At 56.6% G+C, this 24,549-nt stretch overlaps 8 protein-coding genes across 8 annotated transcripts; 5 read left to right on the top strand and 3 right to left on the bottom strand.

The window, feature by feature from the left end:
- Positions 1-1,409: 1,409 nt before the first annotated feature.
- CH63R_11313 (Prolyl 4-hydroxylase) lies at positions 1,410-2,981 on the bottom strand (the record flags this gene model as incomplete). The annotated part of the gene is made up of 2 exons (XM_018306287.1): positions 1,410-2,608; positions 2,690-2,981. 2 exons carry the CDS (start codon positions 2,979-2,981, stop codon positions 1,410-1,412), a joined length of 1,491 nt encoding a protein of 496 aa, XP_018153128.1.
- A 2,614-nt stretch (positions 2,982-5,595) lies between these two features.
- On the top strand, positions 5,596-7,057 carry CH63R_11312 (uncharacterized protein; the record flags this gene model as incomplete). Its single annotated transcript, XM_018306286.1, has 2 exons — positions 5,596-6,670; positions 6,741-7,057. The coding sequence occupies 2 exons, from the start codon at positions 5,596-5,598 to the stop codon at positions 7,055-7,057; spliced, it is 1,392 nt and encodes a 463-aa protein (XP_018153127.1).
- A 1,418-nt stretch (positions 7,058-8,475) lies between these two features.
- Positions 8,476-9,993, top strand: CH63R_11311 (uncharacterized protein; the record flags this gene model as incomplete). The annotated part of the gene is made up of 2 exons (XM_018306285.1): positions 8,476-8,599; positions 8,660-9,993. 2 exons carry the CDS (start codon positions 8,476-8,478, stop codon positions 9,991-9,993), a joined length of 1,458 nt encoding a protein of 485 aa, XP_018153126.1.
- Positions 9,994-10,354: 361 nt separating this feature from the next.
- CH63R_11310 (Heterokaryon incompatibility protein) lies at positions 10,355-12,474 on the bottom strand (the record flags this gene model as incomplete). The annotated part of the gene is made up of 2 exons (XM_018306284.1): positions 10,355-11,990; positions 12,086-12,474. The coding sequence occupies 2 exons, from the start codon at positions 12,472-12,474 to the stop codon at positions 10,355-10,357; spliced, it is 2,025 nt and encodes a 674-aa protein (XP_018153125.1).
- A 1,613-nt stretch (positions 12,475-14,087) lies between these two features.
- CH63R_11309 (Cytochrome P450) lies at positions 14,088-15,964 on the top strand (the record flags this gene model as incomplete). The annotated part of the gene is given in 5 exon segments (XM_018306283.1): positions 14,088-14,171; positions 14,267-15,052; positions 15,135-15,449; positions 15,458-15,705; positions 15,787-15,964. Coding segments are annotated over 5 exon segments (1,611 nt in total).
- Positions 15,965-17,936: 1,972 nt separating this feature from the next.
- On the top strand, positions 17,937-19,178 carry CH63R_11308 (Gpi anchored protein; the record flags this gene model as incomplete). The annotated part of the gene is made up of 2 exons (XM_018306282.1): positions 17,937-18,189; positions 18,247-19,178. The coding sequence occupies 2 exons, from the start codon at positions 17,937-17,939 to the stop codon at positions 19,176-19,178; spliced, it is 1,185 nt and encodes a 394-aa protein (XP_018153123.1).
- Positions 19,179-20,563: 1,385 nt separating this feature from the next.
- Positions 20,564-23,097, top strand: CH63R_11307 (phytase; the record flags this gene model as incomplete). Its single annotated transcript, XM_018306281.1, has 3 exons — positions 20,564-21,208; positions 21,298-22,265; positions 22,326-23,097. The coding sequence occupies 3 exons, from the start codon at positions 20,564-20,566 to the stop codon at positions 23,095-23,097; spliced, it is 2,385 nt and encodes a 794-aa protein (XP_018153122.1).
- Positions 23,098-23,532: 435 nt separating this feature from the next.
- On the bottom strand, positions 23,533-24,329 carry CH63R_11306 (NmrA family protein; the record flags this gene model as incomplete). Its single annotated transcript, XM_018306280.1, has 2 exons — positions 23,533-24,084; positions 24,174-24,329. 2 exons carry the CDS (start codon positions 24,327-24,329, stop codon positions 23,533-23,535), a joined length of 708 nt encoding a protein of 235 aa, XP_018153121.1.
- Positions 24,330-24,549: the final 220 nt, after the last annotated feature.

The raw sequence follows: 24,549 nt of genomic DNA, 5'->3' as shown, positions 1-24,549 counted from the left end.
ATTAAGGCACGCACATGAACGGTACCCACACCGCATCCACCAGGTTGCGGGGGCGATTCGAGGAGTTGTTGTCTATTATGCCTCTTCTTTGGATTGATTAATAGTACACCAGAAAATCATTTCGATGTTCTTCCATGCCAAGACCGAGCTGCCTCTCCGGGTGCCAGACATGTGAGTCGGCCACACCGAGCGGAAGAGTGTCTTCCCGGACTTGCTGCAGAGACGACCACCACACGTGTCAAAAGCCGGGACAGCACAAGACATGTCCCACCCTTATGGAAGTTGATGGAACGTCAGTCCCAGCTTTGCCGCTCCAGCTGCACCACCGAAGTGCGCACGTGTTAGAACGACCGGATGATAACGCAGTCAGTTCCTCCCCGGACGATTGTGTAAACGACCGTACGGCGGCACCGCACTACCTACCCGAACCCAATCGGCGGTCCTATTGCTTCCCACGTGCTAAACGACGTGCCGTCTGTTCCGCCCGTTTCGGCTTCCGGCCCGGGTTGAAGAGGCCCCACTTTCACGGAGGGAGAGGGTGCTAAGTTGAGATTAGCACCGGACTAAACAAGTCACATCCAAGTCTCGGTATTCCAGATGAAAATGGGAGGCGATCCGGTTGTGGGATATGCCCAGACGGACACAGGTCTCGTCGTTTCGCTAAGGAATCGTTGCCAAAAGGGAGTAGACCCGAATGAATCTTTGTTGGCACATCTTGATTCTCATTCTGCCATGTCAACAAGCATAGCGTGGGGTCCTATGAAAGCTCATCTCGCGGTCTCGGCGCGGAGCTGTACTAGCCGTGGCCCCGGCAGCTCAGCAAAAGCTGCTCATGCAGCTATACCAACTCATTGCCCACGCTTCATCGTGAGATCATCCCAAACGATGCGCGTCTTCCAGTGTTTTAACACAGTCGTCGAATTAGCCAACAAAGGTATCAGACATTACTGCCCAAGGCTTCTTGCCCTTCAGCCAGAGGCGAGAACAAGGCCGCCTGAGACCATGTCATCCACGACTACGTCTGTAGAGATGGCTCTACTGGTGCATCGTTTAGCAGATGCGCTGTTTCCACCGAACAAAACAACGTGACGGCCATTAACCGCCTCGTTGATGCGATGAGCACTACTGGTTCTGGTGCTACATCCGGCCATCATCAGGAGCACCGCCAATGCAGTCTCTAGCCACGATTCAGCGGTCACACCGCTCACGCTACCTCGTCGATGGTGTCTGGGACTGCCGCAACAGCGACCTCGCACGGCATGGTGCAGCGCCATATGCGACTGCTCATCCATCAGTCATGGCAGCGAAACTAGCTTCGGGTCTCCCGATTCTGGCTTGACTGCCAAAATCTGCTGCTCGGAACGACCCGGGAGAATGGAGGTAATGACAGCTTTGTTAGAAATACTTAACTAAGCCCCCTCGGACGGTTTGATGTCGTACTCAACCTCCGTCCTGATGACATACTTGGCTCCCTTCCGAACCCCGGTGCCCTCGTGCAAAGGCGCATCCCTGGCATCTCCGTGCGGGAAAATGGCGACTCCGCCCATGATTGGCCGGACGGGATACGCGTTGAGCGTTCCCTCGCGCGCAGCGGGGAGAAAATATGTTGTCTCGCCGCCCTCGAACTCGTCATTCAAGTAAATCAAGAACGTAAAGAGCGAACTCTGTCCCTTGCCCTCAGGCGAGGCGTCGTACACATAGGTATCATCGGGGAGGATCCCAGACGGTGGCCAGGCTCCATCGATGTGGGCGCGGTATTCGGCGCCGGGAACATAGCGATATACGCGGAAACGGCGGTTGAGGCCGCGTACCTGGCGTCCACCGACCGAGGCGGGAACGAAGGGCGAGACTCGCGCCCACAGAGCGTCGTGGAAGGCGGTGTCGACGACCCAGTAGACGTTGTGCGCAAGAATACTGATGTCTCCGTCCTCGCGCAGCGGGGCATCGGGAAGGAAGTTGACGGCCTCGCCGGCAGCAACGATAGCCTTGCACTCGTCTGTGGAAAGCACGCCCTTCAAAAAGCCGAGTCCGGGCACGACGGGATGTGAACATGAAGTAACCGGCGGATGTTCTGCTGCGAGGGGAATTGTGTTCGGGGCAGAGGTGTAAAGAAGAGCGTCGTGGTGGTTGGGCGGCTTGCGAAGAGGGCCTTTCGTGCGCTCGATGACGCGGAAGGACGCGGCGAGGTTGCGTGGTGCCGAATCGAAAATGGTCTTATCGAGAACGGAGGCGTATACCTGCTGCGACGGTGTGGATGAGCGGAGATCCCACGTCTCTTGGAGAGCGATGCCTGGTGTGGAAGACAGAGGCAAGGGGACCGCTTTGGGGTTGCTGTCGGAGTGGCCGCAAGCACGCAGCACAGCGTCGAGGACTAGCAGGCGCTGCTTGTCTCGTTCGCTGCGCTGGATGAAGATTCCGTCCCCTTCGCCCTCGGGCAGAGTTGACAGGCCGCTAATGACGTCCAAATCTCGCACCCAGCGACATAACGCTCCTAACTTTGGTTCTTGGCCGCGTATCCTCATCTCAGCCAGTAGAATTCTCGCGTCGTCGTACTTTTCGTCGGTGAGGGCGCCGGTGATTCGGGCGGTGAGTCCGAGGTTCGTTCCCGCTGGAAAGCGCGCCAGTTAGCGGTTATCGTTCCTAGGGGCTCAAGATGTGATGTTGGGGTAAAGGATCCGAAATGACGTACGAGCATTGTTGACGCCGCTGGCGCAGTTCTGGCGGAATTCGTAGACGGCAACTCGGAGGTCTCTGCATTGCTTGGACTTGATCAAGTTCGGGTACTTCGCGAGGGTATTGAGAGTCTCGATTGCGATGTCGAGCTCCTCGTCCGAAATGACCGTTTGGAGACTTTTGGGCTCGAGCGTCGCAGAATTGTCGTCGCTGCTATCGGGAGGCGTGATTGATGTCTTGATTGTCTTCCGTGGCAGTTGTTCGGCCTGCGCCGTCTGCTTGCGCTTCTTCGCTTTGGACTTCGTCATGATGGATTGTTGCAACGATCCGACCACGAATGTGTGTGCGTTGGAGGAATGTTGTGTAGGTAGACTGTGGTGGTATGCACTGGAGGCGATGGGCGGTGATGATGGGTGGCGTGAGGTGGATGAGATTTTGGATAAAGCTCCCCACGCGCCACTGCGTCAAGGGTCCTGCCCGCCGCCCCCGCGGGGTTGTGCCGCTTGATGCCTAAGCCCAGAGGCATGCCTGAGGCATACAACGGAGGTCCGGGATCCACACATCGGCTCCCGGGCGGGGCCGGCGAAAACACAATGCCGTGCCTCGCCGAGCCATGTCAGAGCAAATCTCTGCCAACTGATCATGTAACACAGAGATAAGAAGTCGTTCTGACTAGCTTCAAGGCAGTTCGGCCAGCGAAGACTTGTAAAAGGCTGAATTCATCATTCTGCCGGGGGTGCTTGGACCTCATGGAGTTCCAAGCCCAGTGCCACGTCGCTGTAATCCCTCGCAGCGGATTTGGCAGGGAAGTGATCTTGAGCTGTAGTGAAGCGGCTCAATGCTCTTGGGCCACAGAAAGGCCTTCTGACGGAAAATATGACCCTCTGACACAGATATCGAAATTGCTTTCCGAGAGACAACATTGACTGTCACCAGCATCATCCACGGCGCGATGACCCCCTAGGCGTAGGTTTGGCCTTCGCACCTGAGACCTTCCGCCGCAATGACGCAGTCTGTACCAGACTCCATGTTCAAATAGCTGACCAAATTCATCCCCACCACCCAGGACGGGCTATTTGGCTTCAAGCGAACAGAATAAGAAGTGTTCTCCGCAGTGTTGTCGAATGCTGTTAATGGGTGTTCCATGCATTCTTTTTACTTGTTACATGTTCATACGTCGAATAGATTTCGCCTCAGGTTCTGCTTTTTTTGTCTTTGCATCCATCTAGATGCTCGGTACAGGTTCAAAAGTATGTTTACCCTACCACTCTCACAGGCTAACTGTAGGACTAACTACCTACCAAACTACAGTCGACCACAACTAGGTGTTGGGTTGTTCAAAATCAGCATTTACCTCAACCAAATACAAACCCAGTTTCCAGTGTATACACTAACAATTAGCATCAAAAGATAGGAAACAGACAAAGGCGCAGGACAACGGCTGGTTTTCAGCAGCCCATTCTCCAATGTTTATACTCAAGAGTCCATCAGGGCGAGTCAAGAGACGGTTTCGGTTTCGTCCCGATCAATGTTTGTCGGCTGAAGATTCTTGAAGCGAGTAATGTATAGACCCCTAGTTTCGAGATGACACCGATAATTTCCTTTGCATACAGGGGCGACCCTGAGCAGATTTGCCACTTGATTGATGAACAAGGAGGAGGCTCAAGGTGCACGTTCGAGCGTGTCCAGATTTCCTCGAATCCTCTCGACCGGAGGTCTTGACGATAGTTTGCGCGAAACCAGCCACCGACTAGGAATGGAATCAGGGCATTAGAATCTGCGCAGATGATTCCCTGGTGTCGGGGTAGAGACTCACGAAGACCTGACGACTGCGTGCGAGGATCTTTGAGCGCCCCTCAATACAAGATTCAGGGAATATTTTCCGATCAAGGTTAAACAGAAGAGTTTCTTTATGCATTGCAGCATGGCAATAGTTGACTGACGCAGGCAGAAAATTGGCGCATCCGTCGCTGCGTCTCCGCAAGCATGATCTGAATTGCCGTGAGTCTTCACACATGTTCCCAGGAGATTCATGAACCAGACGTCCAAGCGCAACATCTGGTACCTTTTCCATAAGCCTCCGTTGTAAGGGGGATCGCAAAATCAAGCACAAGATTTGACCTGACGTTCTCAGGCTGAAGTTGAGAAGTCCTTTGAGGCTTCACATGAAACACCGGATGACGGGATGACAGGTTGGTTTTCGAGTCATACTACCACCCAGGAGGCAGGAGGAAAGGTCAAGGTGAACCAATCTCAACTGCAACCATCAATTTGTGGGTGGGATTACATCACACTGTTTGTGTGACCATGTGTCAGTGCGCCCATTTCGATGGGTGAGCAGGCATAGCCCGGAACGCTGCTCAAATTCGTCGCCCCTTGAGAGCCTCTGGGAACCCAATTTGATCATGATTCCCAGATCGTCAGTCTGATCACGGTCTCATGACCCCTGTCAATATCATTCATTATAGGGATTTGGTAGGCAATGGGAGTCCGCCCGAGCCCCAACCTGATCATCCGGATGTCGCTTACCCCGAGTCAAAAAGGACGGGTTGACTAGGTATGTCATCATACTTCGTAGGTTGAAGCAAATGCTTGTGTTTGATGTTCCATACTACCACGAGCCCTCTCCCGTCTGACGGGTCATTCCTCTTCATCCTGTCGTTTCCTTTCTTCTCTCTACTTGTCCCTTTCGGACGTTCGTTCTTTTCGTAATTTTTCGTCTGAAATTTTCACTCGTTTTTGTCTTAGGGCCATGCTGGCTCATGGTTCTAATAACTGAAAGTCTCCAAAACCTATTCGTCCTAGCCACTGGCTGGCTCACTCTCACAAGCAGGACCGAGAGGCGCCAAAACTCCCAAACAGCGCATCGTTCAAGATCGATCTGAGCCTCGAAATCTCGACCACGCCGTCAGCAACGCAACGATGGAATCAAAGGGCTACAGCGACCTGGAGGTGGTCATTAAGCGCCAGTCCACGATGATGGGGGACGAAAAGGCCGTCGTCAGCGAACCCGACGAAGCCACCTCTGGCTCGACTCCCACCACGCCCGCGCCAGCCTACATTACCCCCGTTTCCAGGACCGCAACGACAACACTTTCGTCTCCAACTATCCATTCCGATGATGAAGCGAGCATTTTGGATCCGAAGGCCGCCGCTCCCCTGCGGAAGGAAAAGACAATACTGGGCCTGAAGAGAAACATCTTCATTCTCGCCGCCCTCGCGACGGCCATGTTGCTGGCGTTGGTCCTCGGTCTTGCAGTAGGCCTCACCATGAGCAAGAGCCGTCGCTCTACTGGTACCGGATCACAGATTGCCGAGCAACAGGGCACGGGGATCCTGATTAACTCCAGCTTGGCCGCGACGAACTGGACCGACAGCAACAACATCGGCCGGGCCGCCGTCTTTTACCAGGACTCTTACAACGCCCTAAACGTCATGCTCTACGACTCGCTCAGCGGCGGATGGACCAAGCGCAACGTCACTGCCAGCGTCATGAACAGCTCCTCCATCCCGTCCCTGGACGTCAAGCCGGGCAGCCCCCTAGCCTGCGCCACCAACAGGTATCAGGTCAGCCTGTACTACCTACAACACGACAACACCGTCTCCGAGGTGTATTCCCCGGACCCGGTGAATGGCGAGTGGATCCCGGGCGCCCTGAAGCCCACCATCAACCCGCAGGCGTCCAACACTTCTCGGCTCGCGGCGTACTGGCAGATCTGCCCCAACTGCACCGACACCCTGCTGCTCACGTACGAGCGCGACGGGGACATCCAGCTCGCCAACTCGACCAGCGGCCAGTGGCAGTCGATGCCCGCCATCAGCAGGAACGTGCTCCCCGGCAGCGGTCTTTCGATGAATGCCTTTACCGACTACAACGGCATCGGCCCAACAGGGACGAACGCCGACGCCCTCCGCGTGTACCACTCGGCTGGCGACAACTTGATAGAGGTGATTAATGGGCCGTTGACCAGACGGCGCTGGGGTTTCGGCAACTCTGGTGAGTGTCAAACGTCTTTACCGGGTGAAGAGTAACGAGGGGGGAAACCGTAGCTGACCAACGATGCCAGGGAACGAACTCGCTGCGAGCCTCCCCACCCAGCCGCCGCCCGGGATAGCGTCGCTGAGCTTCGGTTCCAAAGGTTGGACCCAGAGCCTGGTCACGTATCTCGCCGGCGATGGCAGTCTGGTTTCGGCCCACTGGAACACCAAGAAATGGACGGTTGGGCCCACCGAGCTCGATCAGAAGTTCGGCAACGCGACGGCGATCGCGTCAACCCAGGCTCAGCGCATCTTCACCATTTCGGACGGCGTGATCCACCAGTACAGGGTCGACGCCGCCACTGATCCCTTCAAATGGTTCCATGTCAACAGTCTAAACGGCTAAGTGAAGCGTCGTGCTGTCATCTTCCAAAGACTGGCAACTTAGACCGGCCGTATGGTCTGTGTCGTGTATACTAGTAGTTATGTGTGCGTTATGAAATATTTTCATGTCTTCCGGCCTCCACACCTCTTTAATGCTCATGTTGCAAATGAGTCTATTGACTGGTGTGTCGTTTACATTCTTTCGGGAAACGTAGGTCGCAGGTTTCATGACTAGACCTTCCAACGGTTGTAATTTCTTGGTATACGCCGATGAACATTTCACAGCGTCACAGCACCAATGTACACCCTCCAGCAGTTGCGTTGAGGCTGAGATAACTACATCAGGACTGGTACATGCCGCATTAGTCTAGCGGCAGCGCTCTTTCGCGCCGCCGTAGCAGAGTGTGTAATGGTGGACGAGGGAAAACATGTACACAGAGAGTGGTGCCAGCCCCGTGTTGAGAAGAAGTTCCGCCCCTTGGCCGGCAGTCCCCAGTTCGACGCAGAATCCCGAACATCCCCCTTTTTTCAGCATTTCCGCAAAATTTGCCTGCCATTTCCAGAACACTGAACTGGGTGTGTCTGATAGCAAGAGCCGCATTTGATGGGAGACCGGGCCGAGAGTACCGTGTCGGGACGCTTACCTGCAGGTCGCACGGCGGACCGCGTTGTGGCGACTGGCCCTCGTATTTGGTCGCAAGGGCTTGATAATTACAATTTACATGCGCATTTCTCCCGCCGGGGAACCAGCCCGACATGATTTTGGCTTGGCATGCTGGTGATTGGATGCTATTTCTCATTCAGCGGCGTCAGACTCCAGGTTTTTTCGCCCTAGTTTTGTCGTGATGAGACTGCTGTGCTACTCAGCGACAGGGATCTTGAGCCGCAAGAGAAGGTTGTCGAAGACTAGTACGACGCAGCCGGTTCCAAATGTAGCAGCACACCGAGCTCTATTCGTTTGGCACTGAGGAAGATGTGTGCCGTTATTTGTTGCTTCTCGGCAGGCTACCCGAGGCGGCTTCTCACCGACCACTAATATCGCAAAGGCATTTTCGGCGAGCTGCGGGCTGAGGGGCGGAAATCAATGGCGCCTGACCAGTTCAGTGCAGCACAAAATGGAATATTGACTCAAGGCGGCGGGAAGATGCTTGGCCGCAGCCTTGAACGGGAATTCGTAAATGATCCAATGATCGCCGCCCTCACTGAGTGCTAACCTGCAATTCATCCCAGTCTTGTCCGAGTCAGCGCCGTTTGCTGGACCAGAAAGCTAGAAAACCATCACTGGTGTACAGGATTGGTTACTGCGATGTGCGAGATCAGGCTGCAGTAACTGTTTAGTATAAAATCTTGTCAATTTTTGTCTCTATTGTCTCTATTGTTTCTCTCTCAGCCGGCTTGAGTTCATTGTTCCTGACGGAAAATTCAAGGCGATGCTTTACGATGTCTCCCAGACGCATCTCAGCGAATGGTTACGCGCATGATGGAGGATACGAGGCGATCCCTTTGCCTCAACTTTCGCGGAATGTCGAACAGGGTCAGACGGACGATGTGGACATTGACGAAAGTACATACACCCACTACGCAAAGGCTTGAGGCGTGGCTGATTCAAATTTAATGTTTCTAGCCCGAAGCATCCGTCTCCGAATGATGCGCCCGATCGCCAGAACCAAGAGGAAGAAGTTGATTTGGAAAAGAACCATTCTCGGCTTCCGCTGCTTCTTCGGGGTTGGTATTGTTTTGAATGCTGCATTCCAGATCATGCTCGCCTTCACAGACTCAAAGGATTTCGAGGTCGACAGTCCGAACTTCCCGCTTTATAAAAACACCCGCTACGGGACATGCCCAACCGTTGGCATGGAATCTGTCGACTGCACGGAGTTCACGAACCTCACCTACACAGAGTCGGCGAGAACTTGGGCATTGAGGGCACATGGCCCGCTTGGATCGATGGAAGGACTATGCGAAGCTGTATACTGCCTCCAGGGTTTCAAAATCGTACCCTCCGTCCCATTGGAAGCGGCTTTCAGACAGGGAAGCCTCGGCCTGTGGCTGGCCATCAACATTGCTGCCACAGCAGCATTCGAGTTCTTGAAATCCGAAGCTACCTTTGAGCAACATCTACCGGAGGACTGTAAAGACAGGCCTGTGTTGAACTGGACCATACTCACACGTTGTTACACCCTGGCTTCGTTCTTCCTGTGGTGGTACGGTTATCACATCTTCAACACCTCCACCACGAACATCCAACCGATCGGCGCCTTTGCGTGGCTAACAACTTGGCGGTTTGCAAACAACTTCCATCATCACCCAGTCAGGTGCGCGTTCCACCGCTGGCCCATTCTTAGCAAGGTTGTTTTCGCCGCGCTATATGTCCTAGCAATAGCCCAATGGATCGCCTGCGCGCGCGTCTTCACCACCACAACAGGGTTGATGTTTGCGGAGAGGACCCCCGGCGGCTACCAGTGCTTGGAAGAACAAATCGACGCCGCTCCTAGATCGTCACCATGTTCCCCGGCCGAGATCTGTGCCATCGAGAGGCTGTTCGTGGCCCAGGACTTCGATGTTGAACGGACGGATTTTCGTTGGTACCCGCTCCTGGTACTGACTTTCTGCCTCTTATCTTTTGCAGCTGCTGCGGATGTCGTATGGTCAATCGGTTTCGAGGTTTCTGTTTGCGGGGGCTGGGCCGGCGGCCCATACTGTTGCCAGGACGACATATTCGACGTCTTTCCATTATCCCACCTGACGGACTTCGCTTTGACAATGCTGAGTATCGCCTATTTTGTTATAGGCGTGAGGGAAGCCGTCGGGAGTTTGCTGTACGACGATCGAGAGTCACGCATCTTGGTTGACGTAGCTTGTCGTGCGGTACATTTCGAGATGAGTTCGTGGAGGCAATTCCTCGATGTCAAGTGGAATATGGCCTGGAGATTCACGAAGCTTTGGCTCAACGCGTAGGGGTCTCTGCTGTAATACTAGAATACAGCTTGGGGGCTATTGGAGGCGAAGGAGTATACACACGTCTGGTTCTGTTTGAACAACAGTTTACAACACTCTTGTCAACGATGAGCTGGCCAGTAATTCGATGTTCCTAGATGAACGGATTACCTCTTCGTCATGGTTCTGTGAGACCTGTCGGGTATTCGGGAATGAAATGTGTTCTTATGCCTTTCGATTTCCCCAGCCTTTAAGCATTGAATTGTGAGATGCACAAACGACGTGATATCCGAACGGCCCTTGGTATCATAAACCCAACGCTACGAAGCCAACGTCAAACTCCACGTACATACATGCATACGTGGCCAAGAGTAACATTTGCTCAAACAAGCCTCACTTCGATCTCTGGCTGTGCCTCAAACCAAGCCCAGCTTCTCAATTCAACCCACCCGACACGCTTCCAACTGTTCCCATGCGGAACGACCATCAAGCCCTCTTTCTCGATCAGCGGAAGGCAGTACACCTCTTCGTGATCCCCTGCCTCCTCAAGCACGTCAAAGACCCCCGCCGCCACAACGCTGCCATCCGAGTTCGCGTCTGAACCCTCCTCGCCTGGCGAGGCCAGCAAGACTGCATGGCGCAGCATCCTGGAGTAAGTGAGCCATTTTCTTCTCGAATTGTCAGCCAAGAGCCACTCTCGAGCGCCCGTCTTGACGAGGACGACCTTCGCCACGCGTCCCACCATCTGCAGCTCACAAGCCGGCATATGAAGCACCGAGACGTCGCAGTTCTCGTCTGCCGTCCATCCTGTCGCCCCCGGGTTAGGCTTGATCTTGACATGGTTGCTGTCCCGGAACCGGCCCGGGTTCCGGTCGTAAGCGCGGAGGATGGGGCCCTCGACGGACGCCCACGACCAAGACGGCGCGCGGATCACCGGCGCGGGCGCGAAGGGAGTTGGTCTCGGGCGCGTCAGCGGCTCCTTGCACAACGGGTGCGCTTGCACTTGAGGGCGCGGCCTCCACAACAGGCCCCTGACCAGGTCTTCCTCCCACAACCCGGCGAGATAGCGGGATCCCAGGACGTTCTGGGCGAGCTTGGCGATGGAGGCGATAGCCGCGAAGACGTCGTGGGGGTTCGACAACGCCCGCATCGTGAAGATTTCGACGAACCTGTACCACGTATCGAGAGTCGCGTCTTTATCGGCCGGCGAGCATGCGCCGCCGAATCCGGAGACGCCGGGGGCGAGGAACGTCGGTGTGAGGTCGTGGAACTTGATTTGCCCGTCCTCCCAGTTCTGTTCTTCCCGGCATTGGTAGATCATCTGCTCTTGGCCGAAGACGATGGCCCGAGTGGATAGTTTCTCCTCCTGGAAGCACCAGCCGCGCGTGGATACCGGTCCGACCGTGGTAGACCTTGGAAGGCAGACGTTGAGCGTCTCTTCTGAGTGTGCAGAGATCCGCAGAGCACACGACGGGACCTTTTGACGGAGCCGGTTTGTGAGGAAGCCCTCGCGGGCGTCGCTCGAACGGCCGGCTATGATGGTCAGGGTCGCGTTGCCGTAGACTTGCGCCATGCGCTGAGACTCGAAGGCCCAGTCATCGGCATCTCCCTGTAGGATGCAGAGCGCGTCGATCCAGACATAACCGATGCCTAGAGAGCGCGCAATCTGGATCGCCTCTTGGTGCGTCCTCGTTAATTTCTCCTCCGCGACGCCGCTGAAGAGCTCGGCTTTGGTCTCGTGCGTCAAGGTAAAGGTGTCCTGTGCTGGACCCCAGCAGTAAGAAAGAGCCAGGTAGGGCTCACATAGGCCCCCTGTGGTCACCAGTTGCGGCTTTTCACTCGGCTTGCCGACTGCGATGATGCGAGTGGGCATGTCTGAGGATGCTGGGTTGCAGAGAGTATGCGAAGCTTTGCACCTTTTCAAGCGCCAACTGGCCAAGGAGATGTAAAGATCGGGATCGTGGTCAGCGGTGGAAAGCCGGTCGATGTATTTGAACGCAGCCGAAGTGTTTTGGCTCCTGTGAGCGGTTATACGTCGTCGAACCTACACGATTGTGGAAAAGGGATGTGGGAGCACATTGGCTGTACAAGTACTCGAGGCATGATGACTTACGCAAAGACGGAAAGACGCGAGGTAAAAGGCATGCCCGGGCGGTTAATCTCTCCTAGGCCACCGTCAGGATACAGCCTCCCGCAAGAGATCCATATGCCGCAACCCTGAAGATCTTTGCCGACACCTCGGTTCCCTTGCCTCATCTCCCCGCGGAGCCAGACACTCGGGGTGAAGCATTCCACTTCGTAGTTCTCTGGGATCCGGTCATTGAGAAGCGCGTCGGTGACGCTATCCTCGGTATTGTCCATTACCCGGGTGTAGCAGAGGGTGCAAAAGGGGCATTTTGCGGCAGCGCTCTGCTGGAGAGATTTGAGGTTCGGATGAAAGCGGACATCTGTGTCTCCCAGCTGCTCAATGTCTAGCCTCGCGCAAACTTCGCACAGAGTCATGATGCCCCAGAGGGATAGTCATAAGATGGCATCCACGGCACTATGAGTGAGCATGGTGATGGAGGAGAGGGGAAGTCAGATGCAGTGCTGGCCACATGCCGCTGACACCACATCTGACTATGGAGCTAGCGGTGTGTGTCTCGACGATGTCATTGGTTGTGGGAGGCATTACTATGCAGGCCAAATGCCGAGGCGGCTGCTGCCTTGCGGTATTACGGTGGAGTTTCCAGAAGACGATGATGATTTTGGAAAAGGATCAATGGTTAAGTTGTGGTTGAATCTGAAGGAATGACACAACAACACTGCTTGCAAACGTTCATAGAATATAGTCACTGCAAGTCTTTACGCCTTGAACACGAAGAGTCGTCATAGTACCGGACATCAATAGGCGTCACATTGTCTCTAGTCCAACAATGTCACCAAGTTTTGTTGCAATACAAGTTAGTATAGTGCCCCGTCTGAGTCCACCGGAGAATCACATCACAGTCAAGTTTAGTTTCAGGTCTCAACAGACGGGTTGACTCTCGGCTATGGTAGCAGGCAAATGTATAACCCGTGTGAGGTAGATGTGCCGTGCTTCCGTAATTGCCTCAGCGACGAGTACTTTAAAATTCTTGTGTGCCTGTACATAGAACGTCTAGCACGAATCTGGCCAGTTAAAGTCACTGAGGTAGTGGACCGAGACTCCACACCATCGGTTTAGGAGCTTAAACTTACCCCGAACACCATAGTACTCTGTAGTCTGACTGGCCTTTACAGGGTTAGCTGCAAACCCTCCTGTGCTAGTAGGTGGCATTTGCTGCTCTAACCGACGTCGGTATTGGCACCAATGCAGCGTCCTTGCTTGCCGATATGGATGTAGGTCTGAATCCCGGATATGGAGCCGTAAGTGTTGATGGAACAGGGGTTCCCGGGCCATCTTGCATTTCAAGAACGTCATATTGCTATTTAGCTGGAGCGTGTTTTTGTGCACGGCTAATTATGCACAAGTTGACAAGCCGGTTGGCCGAGAGGGGGGGAATGAGTAGAAAATTAGTAGGCAAGAAACCAACTGTGTGTGTCCTACGTATCATGATGCTTGCAACCTCTCTCCTCTGTTCTTGACCTTCAGCATGCGGCGATCCTTTTGAGAGAATTTTCGGTCACCTCCAACCTCAGGGGAGAGTCCTCAACCAACCTGAGCACACGTCAGAGCTAGCCGGTCGGCATCTAATTGCTGTTGGGATATCAACCAAGACTGCCCCCCGTACGACCCGGCATCTATGAACCGGGGAACCCTCCACGGCCTCCCGCCAAGGCCCGGCATCGATCGACTTGGTTTTGAACCCCGCGTCAATTCGGGGAACATGAACCGGATGCGATCCCTACCGGCCGAATTATGCACAAAATGGAACTTTACCAGGCTTGCGCCGCGCGGGATCGTCGTTTCGGAAGGGCTTCGGCCGCGGAAGCAAAACCCGAAGTCCGCTCTCCGTGTTCGTTGACCGACCTCTAATAAAGATGCTTCGGGTGCTTGCTTGTGAGTTTTTGGAATCAAGTGCCAAGTCAACTCTCACTACAGCCACCTCAGTGTTGTGTTGAAATTCTCGATTAAGTTGCAACCCGCGTACATCATGGCGGCTCAGATCACCGGCTTCACTGCCCAGTTTTGGAGCTTCAGAATGATCTCCATGGTCTGTATTGGACTCCCGGCTTTGGTACGTCAGGGCCGAACAAAATCAATGAGCACGACCAAACTGCCTGCCATCAGGTCCGAGACTCTTGAATCTTGCCGGGGCTGACGAGTATATAGGGGCTTGCCTACCTTTTCGTAAACGTCATCTACAACATATACTTCCATCCCTTGCGCAGATACCCTGGCCCCAAGCTCTGGGCAGCCACGAGGATCCCCTACACCCGCAGCAGCCTCTCCGGACAGGTGCACCGCAGAATCCTGGCGTTGCATCGGGAGTACGGCCCCGTCGTGCGCATCGCCCCCGACGAGCTCGCGTACAACCACCCAGACGCCTGGAGGGACATCCACGGCCACCTCAAGAACGGCACGGGCGACCACGGCAGAGACCCCGTCTTCACGGTGGAGAGCAGGCACAGCATCATCGGCGCCGCCCGCGAGGACCACTCCCGCTTCCGCCGGGCCCTGTCGCATGGCTTCTCGGCGCAGTCGATGGCCAAACAGGAGCCCATCATCAAGGGCTACGTTGACTTGCTGCTCCGTAAGCTCCAGGAAAAGTCTGCTGGGGGGACCCGGAGCCTCGACATGGTCTCGTGGTACAACTGGACGACCTTCGACATCATCGGCGACTTGGCCTTCGGGGAGCCCTTCAACTGCCTGGACGACTCGGACTATCATCCATGGGTCAAGCTCATCTTCGAAAGCGTGAAGGCGGGTACTTTCAGGTTGAACGCGAGACGATATCCCTTGGTTGAGAAACTGCTGATGAACTTCTTGCCGGCCAATCTCAAGAGGAAGCGTGCGCAGCATGTGGCGCTCACGCACGAAAAGGTGACGAAACGACTCTCGGCCAAGTCTGCACGGCCGGACTTTATGGATTCGATGCTGAGAAAGACCGACGCTCGGGTATGGTTACCGTCCCTTGTGACAGACATTCCAGCATGGGAGAGACCTCCCATCTCAGTCAGGGTTGCTGACATGTCCGCAGGAACTCACTTTCGACGAGCTCAAGTCCAACGCTTCGACCCTGATCATCGCCGGGTCCGAGACGACCGCTACGGCCCTGTCGGGCATCACGTATTTCCTCTTGTCGGACGCCAACGTTCATCGAAAGCTCAACGACGAGATTCGCGGCGCGTTCGCGTCCGAAGGCGAAATCAACATGGTCAGCGTGCAGAAGCTGGGCTACCTGCAGGCCGTGATCAACGAGGGCCTGCGGATGTACCCTCCGGTCCCAACCGGGATCACGCGCCGCGTGACGGACGACGGGGGCGTGTTCCTGGGGCAATACGTGCCGAGCGGCGTAAGTAGAAGACCATGAGATCCCCGAGATTTGTGAAAGGAGCAACGAAAGAAAATGAAATGCTGACGGAAGAGGGGAAAACAAAACAGGCTCTTGTGCAGGTTTGGCACTGGCCTGCGTACCATGACCCAGAGAACTTCACTCTTCCCGACTCGTTCATCCCCGAGCGCTGGCTCAACGACCCCCGTTTTGCAGGCGACAGGAGAGACGGGTTCCAGCCCTTCACCGTCGGGCCGATGAATTGCATTGGGAGAAAGTAGGTGTCGCGCATCATTTCACTTGTTTCGGTGCTTTTAAAAAAAGACAACCCCCTTGCTGACTTTCGCTTGTTCCGAAGCCTGGCCTACGCGGAGATGCGTCTTATCCTCGCGAGACTCCTCTGGAACTTTGACATGACACTTGCCGAAGACAGCAAGGGTTGGTATGAGAGGAGCAAGGTGTACATGTTGTGGGAGAAGGGACCGGTCAATGTCGTCCTCGTCCCCAGAGACTTGGGCTCGGGGCAAGCGGCATGACTGAATGCGAGTGGCATGACTGCAAGAGCTTTCTGTTAGCAGCATTACTACCAGCTTGTATCTTTGAATGCGTCAGAGGAGTACTTGCGTGGATTCTTGTCGTCAAGATTAAATGCCTTGGTAGAGCTTGGGAATGAGAGCGTTTACACGTTGCCATAGTCATCATGAGGCAGTACTTGATTCCTTGAGTCCGTTATTGACTGAGTCTCAGTGAGACGAAGAGCAGCACATCATGACTTCCGCAACTGACATGATGGAATCATTTCTCGACAGTCTATCAAGGGAGCAATTGGATGCTTGTAGGTGTTCTGTTTCGACAGCGTGGTCCAATGCACGGCCAAGCGGACTTTGACGAGCGCGGCGAAGCCAGGGAATGGCGCCGGCCCCCTTTGACCGGGGATAGACGGACGATGACTGACACGCGTCGAGTGACGACTCTAAGCGTCCCCCATCCCTTAACGTAAACTCTGATGTGGATTACAGTAACATGGCACAGCCAATGACAGAACGTTGGATTGATCGACTGCGCTCAGATAGGCCCATTCGCCTTGAATCAGGGGATCCTGGCTGTCGGAGGGCTAGGTCGGTGAGCCGAGGCCCCTGGTTTATCGGCCATGACGAGATGGATATGTCGGGGTTTGGGGAAAATGCCGCCCACCTAGCCTTTGGAACGAATCCTTCTGCTGTCTAAATAGAGTTGGACACATTGTTTTTTTTACCTTTGCGATGCGTCCTCTGTAAAGGAGAAATACTGCCTGCCTCCCGGCTGGAGCAAGGACTTCTTTCATAGAAACCACAACATGAGAAGTGCTCAGGCGGTTGAACCATCTGCTCCATCAAACCATCTGCTCCATCGAACCTCACAATCACCGCGTTGATCGATACTCTCTGGGGCCGTGGACTCGGAACCTCTCCGCCCCTATCCAAAGCTCTCCCACAGACCGACGCGGCCTTTGGGAGATGAATAAGGTCGCCGGGGCCTCGTCGCCTACTCCGGTGTACCGTCGTCTCCTTCGGCACGTGTGCATGGTCATCAAGAACCCGCCCAATCTCATTGAAGCTTGCGCAAACACACGCCAGCGGCGCCACCCGGCGGGTGGAGAGAGAGTGGGAGAGTGCCTCGTCATCCAGAGTCGTCTGTTTGATGGGCCTCGAAGACTTTCGACGTTGTCCAGAAGTTTACTATGTAGAAACCCCCCCACACAGTCGAACGGGATGTGGGAGGTTCGACATGAGTTCCCGATGGGAAACCCGCTCCCGGATCGACGCCGGGTTCCACCGCTCAGTAACACCCGGCCCCCCTTTTCTAATCTTGCCTTTTTCAAGCTTCCCAAGCAATTACCTTGCCGCTTGGCATGCGCCTCAGGGCTGAGTTAAATGGACGCCGAGGACTGTTTGTGGGGGAGGTGTGTGTTGACCCGAGACGAACGAAGAAGAAAAGTGGACTGGCGCGGAACGAAGGTCGTGTATGTGAGGCTCAGATGACAGAACCCCTGCGTGCCACGACGGCAACGGGGGATAGTGTATGACCTTTTACGCGTTGCTGGTTGGACGGATGTTCCGACGGAGTTTAACGACACTGGGTAGCAAGGTCGAGAATAGGATTGCGGGATGGGGATGACGAGGATGCCTCCCCACGTAGTCACTCAGTAAGGGGGGGGTGTTCGGATGAGAGCGATGGCCCAGTCGCCGCCGCCGCCATCCACATCACGTAGAGATGAAGGCGAGGACGACGGGGAGAGCAAGGGCGGAGATGCCGTAGAACATCAAGATGTGTATAAAGACTGCTCTCCGGGCGGCTTGTCTGATTTTCTTGAGTTCCATCCCAGGCCGCATCCACCGCAGCAACATTCGTTCCAAGCTTCCACGACTCTCGCGAACACCAAACAGATAACACAATCGTTTTCACCATTTCACAATCACTTTGTTAGAGACCTAAACACCTGTAGTACCTTCACTTCAAGCATCGACCATGGTCCGCATCTCTGCCCTCTCGGCCGCGGGCCTCGCCCTCGCCGGCTACGTCTGCGCCCACCCCGGCGAGCACCACAGCCACGACCACATGAAGCGCAACATCCAGCTCCGCGACAACGTGGCCGCCATCGGGCAGCGCTCCCTCAACTCGTGCTCCAACTCGGCCGGCGCCCAGGCCATGAAGAAGCGTGCCGTCGAGCGCCGCGCCCAGAAGGTCAAGGAGATCCGCGCCAAGAAGGGACTCAAGGCCCGTGAGTAGTTGGCCCTTTTTGTTCTGGTATCCGAGTTTGCTAACAGTTCAACTCAAGCCGCCCGAAAGTACCGCCGTGATTCCGACGACCTCACCGCGTGGGAAGCCGTCAACCACAACATGACGGGCTCCAGAGACGCCGGCATCTTCACGCCGCTCGAGGACGTCTTCAGTGCCAACACGTCGTGCGTGCTGGCGCCCGAGATCACCGACGGGCCTTACTACATCGTGGGCGAGTACCTGCGGTCCAACGTCATCGAGTCCGAGTGGTGCGAGGGCGTGCCCGTGTTCCTCGAGGTGCAGTACGTCGACGTGGCGACGTGCGACCCGATCCCGGCCGTCGCCGTCGACATCTGGAACTGCAACGCCACGGGCATCTACTCGGGCATCTCGACCAACGGCAACTACGCCGCCGACGGCCTCAACAGCACGTACCTGCGCGGCGTCCAGCTCACCGACCACGACGGCGTCGCCCAGTTCGAGACCATCTTCCCGGGCCACTACGAGGGCCGCGCGACGCACACCCACCTGCTCTCGCACGCCAACGCCACCGTGATGCCCAACGGCACCATCTCGGTCTGGGACGCGCCCGTCAGCCACATCGGCCAGCTCTTCTGGCCCGAGTCCATCCGCTCCGCCGTCGAGGAGCTCTACCCGTACAACACCAACGAGCAGGCCGTCACCAGCAACGCCGAGGACATGTGGTCCATCCTCCAGGCCGACGCCTCCTACGACCCCTTCCCCCAGTTCGTCTACCTCAGCGACGACCTGCAGGACGGCCTCTTCGCCTGGATCCAGATCGGCGTCAACGCCTCGGCCGACTACACCGACGACGACTACTACAGCATCGCCGGCTACCTCGACGAGGAGGGCGGCCACTCCACCGGCGCTAGTGTCGGCGGTGGCGGCGGCGGTGGCGGTGCCCCCGGCGGCGGCAACGGCACCATGACCGGATCTCCCCCGTCCGGCACCGGCGCTCCCCCTTCTTGAGGAGTGAAATTGAGGTCACGGACATGATTGCACACGGATCGGCGCTTCCGGGTCAACAAGTTTCAGTTTTGTATGATAGAGCTGCAGATTACCATTAGACACGCCGTTGAATCTACAAGCCTGCCTGTGGAACCGCACGTGCAGCACTTCGTTCCATGTTTGGTTTTCTCTTAGTCGTCAAACTCGTGAGTTCCTTGTGATTTGCATACGGTTGAAGGCTTCGTTGAGCGAGTTGGTTGGGTGGTTGCACAATGTATTGCTATCAATTGTGCGGGAAGAGCCGAGTTGAAGCACAGGAGTTGCGGCGGATGAGGGAACATCAAGTCCTGGGCCACTCGGCGAAAGGCTATGAAACCAACTCTTGGAAACTGACATATTGACCTGTCGATTACCACACAGCCAGCATTAAATCAATTCATAGCCAAGCCTTGGGTGGCTGGCTGGCTGGCTCTACCAAGGGAGCGGGAGTGTAATTTTTGTGTTGTGTTCTCATGCCGGCCGCAAGTCGCGAGAAGCCCGGTCAACTCCCGTGGCCTCTCGCTATGCCCAATTCTCGGTGGCAAGCTCGAAGAAAAGTCGTATTGTCTGTTATCCGTAAGATGCAGATACACCTGTGGAGACAGTAGAAACGTTGCGCCCGAGATGTGTCAGTTGCCCCCAACGTCTGAAGCTTAACAGGATTAAACGCAGTCCACACGGGCCAATTACGTAGTTGAAGATGGCTACAAACGGACATTTCCTCGTGTCAACCTCGGCAGCGTTCCCGCTGGCATGGCACGGCATGGATGACCTTTGACGAGGAACGGGGTACAGCGGGAACATGGGAATTGACTTTACATTATACTTACAGACACACACACACACACACACACACGCACACACACACACAAACACGTATTGCAACAAGTAAAACAGACGACGGCATGACTTCACCTCCGCCGTCAACACGGCCACCAACAACAACACGTGCCGGTGCCAAGCCGGACGACGCCCGAAGCGGAAGCTCGATGGGCTCCCCTCTCCCTCGTCCGCAGCCCATTGACCAATTGTTTGCTCGCTTTGCACCACGCGTTTCACCCGAAGGGAACCTCCCCCCCCTCGCGGTGCTTGTGTTGCCTCACACCATACGGCACACACCACAACCACACACCACACAAACCCCTCGAGTCCTTGAAGCGAGCTCTGTCCTGCCCGACGTAGTACGGGACGGTTCGGTTATCCGTCATGGTCTAGTATCTTCCTATCCTGTCGTGTAACTCTGTATGGCACAGAGAGGCCTGGACCTGCATAACGATCCCCTGACCTCTGGCCCTGGGTGGCGACGTAGGGCCACTTAATGTTCTTATTTCCGCCCATCCGCGGCGCCTGTCTGGAAATCAGACGACATGATATTAAATGGGTTGCTCCTCCTCCCTCTCTTGTGGCGGGCATTTCTCCTGCCCGTCTTGCCATGTCGAGCTGCCTTCTTTCGACTTGACACAAACGCCATGGGTATCAAGCATCTCGCCTGCGCTGCGGCCGTTGCCGCCTTCGCGGCGCACCCTTGGCTGGCAACCACCGCCGCCGCCGCCGCCGTCAACCTCGAGCTCAACATCACCGCCCTGACCGGTGGCGAAATCGAGTCGGACTGGACAAACGTCTTCTACTCCAGGGAGAAGTCGCCGCTGCTGCTCGGGAACGACGGCGGGGCCGCCACGGGGGGGTTCCGCGCGTGGGACCTGAGCAGCGACTCGCCGCTGTCCGAGGTCAAGGCCGTGATCACCGGCCGCACCAAGCTCGTCACGACGGTCTACAACGTCACCGGCAAAGACCTCGCGGTCACGATTGCGATGCCCGACTCCGTCATCCGCGTGTACGAGCTGCCGGCCTTCACGGAGATCGAGGCCGCGCGGACGACCAAGCTCGGCGACTGGTCGGCCATTTGCTCGTGGCGCAGCAAGAGCCTAAACGACTACGTCTTCCTCTTTGGCAAGACGCTGGTTGTGCAGTACCTCGTTCGGCAGGGGAAGAGCTCCGTCGAGCTGGTCGAAGTGAGTTAAAACTGCCGACTACCTGCTCAATACCTGCTGGCCCACGTCGGTTCCGCCATCCACCACCGCTCACTGACTTTCATCACCAGGTCCAAAGCATTCCAACCCCAACCGAGTTCTCCGGTTGCGCCGTGGTCCAGTCGCAGGCCAAGATGATCGCCACCGCCGACGACGACAAGGACCTCTACATCTTTGACCTCAAAGAGTCCACCACCGCCCCGGACGTCACCAAGCTCGGCGAGGCCTCGGAGGACGTGACCGGCGTCGCCGTCTACGCCTCCAACTCCACCGGCTTGGACTACCTGTTCGTGGCCCAGGAGAGCAGCGTCGCCGTCTACGAATACCCCTTCGACCTGCTCGGCACCGTCAAGCTGACCGGCCTCGAGGACATCGAGGTCCAGGGCCTCAGCCTCTACCAGGGGTCGACCGCCAAGTACCCGAGCGGCGCGCTCGGCTTCGCCGTCGAGGCGGACAACGACGTCGCCGGGTTCGGCCTGCTGTCCTTGGACGGCGCGCTCGGCGAGCTCGGCGTGTCGGTCAACACCGCCTACGACCCGCGGAGCCAGACCGGATGCCGCGCCCGCTCTAACATCTGCGACGCCTGCTCCGGCAACGGCTACTGCCAGGAGAACGCGCTCGGCTGTGCCTGCTTCGCCGGCTTCACGGGGGACAAGTGCGACGCGTTCCGATGCACCGACGACTGCTCCGCGCATGGCGAGTGCGTCGGGCCGGACCGGTGCGAGTGCGCGAGCGGATGGGGCGGGCTTCACTGCTCGTTCCTCCTGGTCGAGCCCTCGTTCGAGACGGAGCAGAACGGCGGCGACGGCGACGACCCGGCCATCTGGATCTCGCCCGAGTCGGCCGACAGGTCCCGCATCGTCACCACGACCAAGTCCACCGTCGGCGCCGGCCTCGGCGTCTTCGACCTCGCCGGCAAACTGCTCCAGACGATCCCGGCCGCCGAGCCGAACAACGTCGACATCATCTACAACTTCCAGGCGGGCGACCGGAAGGTCGACCTCGCTTTCGCCGCCTGTCGCGGAGATGATACGCTGTGGTAAGTTCCCATGGATGCCCGCGGACATGTCCCACGTCTCCCACTAACACCCCGTCTCAGTCTCTTCGAGATGACTTCGAACGGCACGCTCAAGGAGATCCCCGGCGGCGTCCAGCCCGTCGTGCCCGACTACACCGTCTACGGCTCCTGCGTCTACAAGTCCCCCAAGACCGGCAAGCAGTACCTCTTCGTCAACGAGAAGTCGGCCCGCTACCTCCAGTACGAGCTGACGGCGACGCCCAACGGCACCCTCCAGACGGCGCTCGTCCGCGACTTCACCGGCGGCTCCGGCGGGCAGGTGGAGGGGTGCGTCACGGACGAGGATAACGGCTGGATCTTCCTCGGCGAGGAACCGTCGGCCCTGTGGCGGTACGGCGCCGAGCCGGACTCCAAGGAGGCCGGGCTGCGGATCGCGCAGGTCGGCGACGGCCGGACGTACGCCGACGTCGAGGGCGTCACCCTGGTCTACGGCGCGAGGCCGGACCAGGGGTACGTGATCGTCTCCAACCAGGGCGTCAGCGCCTACAACGTGTACAGGCGGGCCGAGCCCCACGACTACGTGACCACCTTCACCATCACCGGGTCCGCCGACGGCCGCGTCGACGCCGTGTCCAACACGGACGGCATCGCCGCCGTCGGCACCCATCTCGGCCGGGACTTCCCGCACGGCCTCGTCGTCACGCACGACGACGCGAACCAGCTGCCCAACGGCAGCACGAGCGCCGAGGCGAGCTTCAAGCTGGTCAGCCTGGAGAAGATTCTGGGCGCTGGGGCGCTCAAGTCGCTCAACCTGCTGGACGATGTCGACGCGAAGTGGGATCCGAGGAGTTGATGGTGACATAGTCTCGGGTCTGGTCTTTTGGCGGACGGCCTGAACATCCTTCCATAAAACGATACCCCCTCCCACTCCTCATGAAGCAAGCATCTGCATGAACCTGAGCGTGTTATGGGTTTCAACTCCAAGTAATAATAATGAAGGCTTTCTGAACTTTCGTCAACTCTTGAAAAATGTTTTGGTAGCAGACATGTCAACGACTCACTCTTCTCCAACACCTTGCGTGAACAGATCATCTTACAAGTTGCAGTAACTAATTACGGTTTCTCTGGGTATAAGTTGAAAGCAGGTCTACATCAACCTGGATTCTTTGGCTAAAGAACCAACATGTCGCTATGCCAGGGCCTCTAAACAACGACAAATCAAGATGGAGTAATTCAACGAAAGTGAAAGACATGCCTGGTGGTGTTAAAATGCACCTAGTCGGGAACATCACACGTTGCTGACTGCGGGCATCTTGCCGATCCAGGCGTCGGCTTTGCCCTCCACGGCGTCCACGATCCAGCGGGCCAAGGCCGACCGTTTGATCGACGACTGCCACCCCTTCTCGCCGACCGGCTCGGTGTACAGCTCGCCCTCGCGGTCGTTCCGCCAGCTGGCCTCGTCGGACTCGCCCGGGATCGCGGCGATGCGGAAGACGGTCCAGTCCAGGCCCAGCGACTCGTGCTCGAAGACGCGGGCGAGGTTCTGCATCGTGCGGTAGAGGTTGTCGGCGAGGAGGGGCATGAGGAGGCCCAGGGCGGTCTGTATGAGCGTCCAGCGGTCGTCGGGCCGCTTGATGGTGATGGTGCCCATGGCCACGATGCGCCTGACCCCGTGCTGCTTCATCGCCGGGAACACGGACTTTGAGTAGATGTCGGGGAAGAAGGAAGGGTCGATTTTCCTGTCCCGCGTGATGTCGGGGCCCAGGAGGGAGAGGACGGCGGAGCTGCGGGCCACGGCCGCCGACATGGCGGCTGCGTCGTTGACGTCGCCTTTGATGATCTGAGGGAAAGTTAGTTAGAGGACGTGAAACTGTCGGACAATGCAGTGTTCAACAAGAGGGGAGAGGCGAGGTTGAGGATGGAGCATACCTCAATCAGTGGGTTGGTGGCCAGGTCCTGCGGGACCTTGTCTGGGCTTCTCGCGAACACAATGGTCGAGTGTTTACGGAAGAGGAGCTCGCGGAGCAGGCAGATGCCAGCAGGCCCTGTGCCGCCGAGGACCAACACTTTTCGATCCGTCGCCATTGAGGTTTACAACAAGGGTTGTGATAGGGGTGGTGATGTTGTGTAGGTGTTTCGGCGAGAGGAAGTTGTTGGTCTTGTTGGTTCACGGCAGAGAGAGAGAGAGAGCTTACGGTGTAAAACGGAGGAAGACTTTTCACGAAGACAACCGTTCTACACTATGACCTTTAAATCACCTTTGGGCTGAGGGAAGATAAGAATACGGCGGCTGATGGATGCCTAC

Source organism: Colletotrichum higginsianum, chromosome 8 (assembly GCF_001672515.1).
Source record: "Colletotrichum higginsianum IMI 349063 chromosome 8, whole genome shotgun sequence".
NCBI classification, from domain to species: domain Eukaryota; kingdom Fungi; phylum Ascomycota; class Sordariomycetes; order Glomerellales; family Glomerellaceae; genus Colletotrichum; species Colletotrichum higginsianum.
This window is presented reverse-complemented; position numbering and strand designations above follow the sequence as displayed.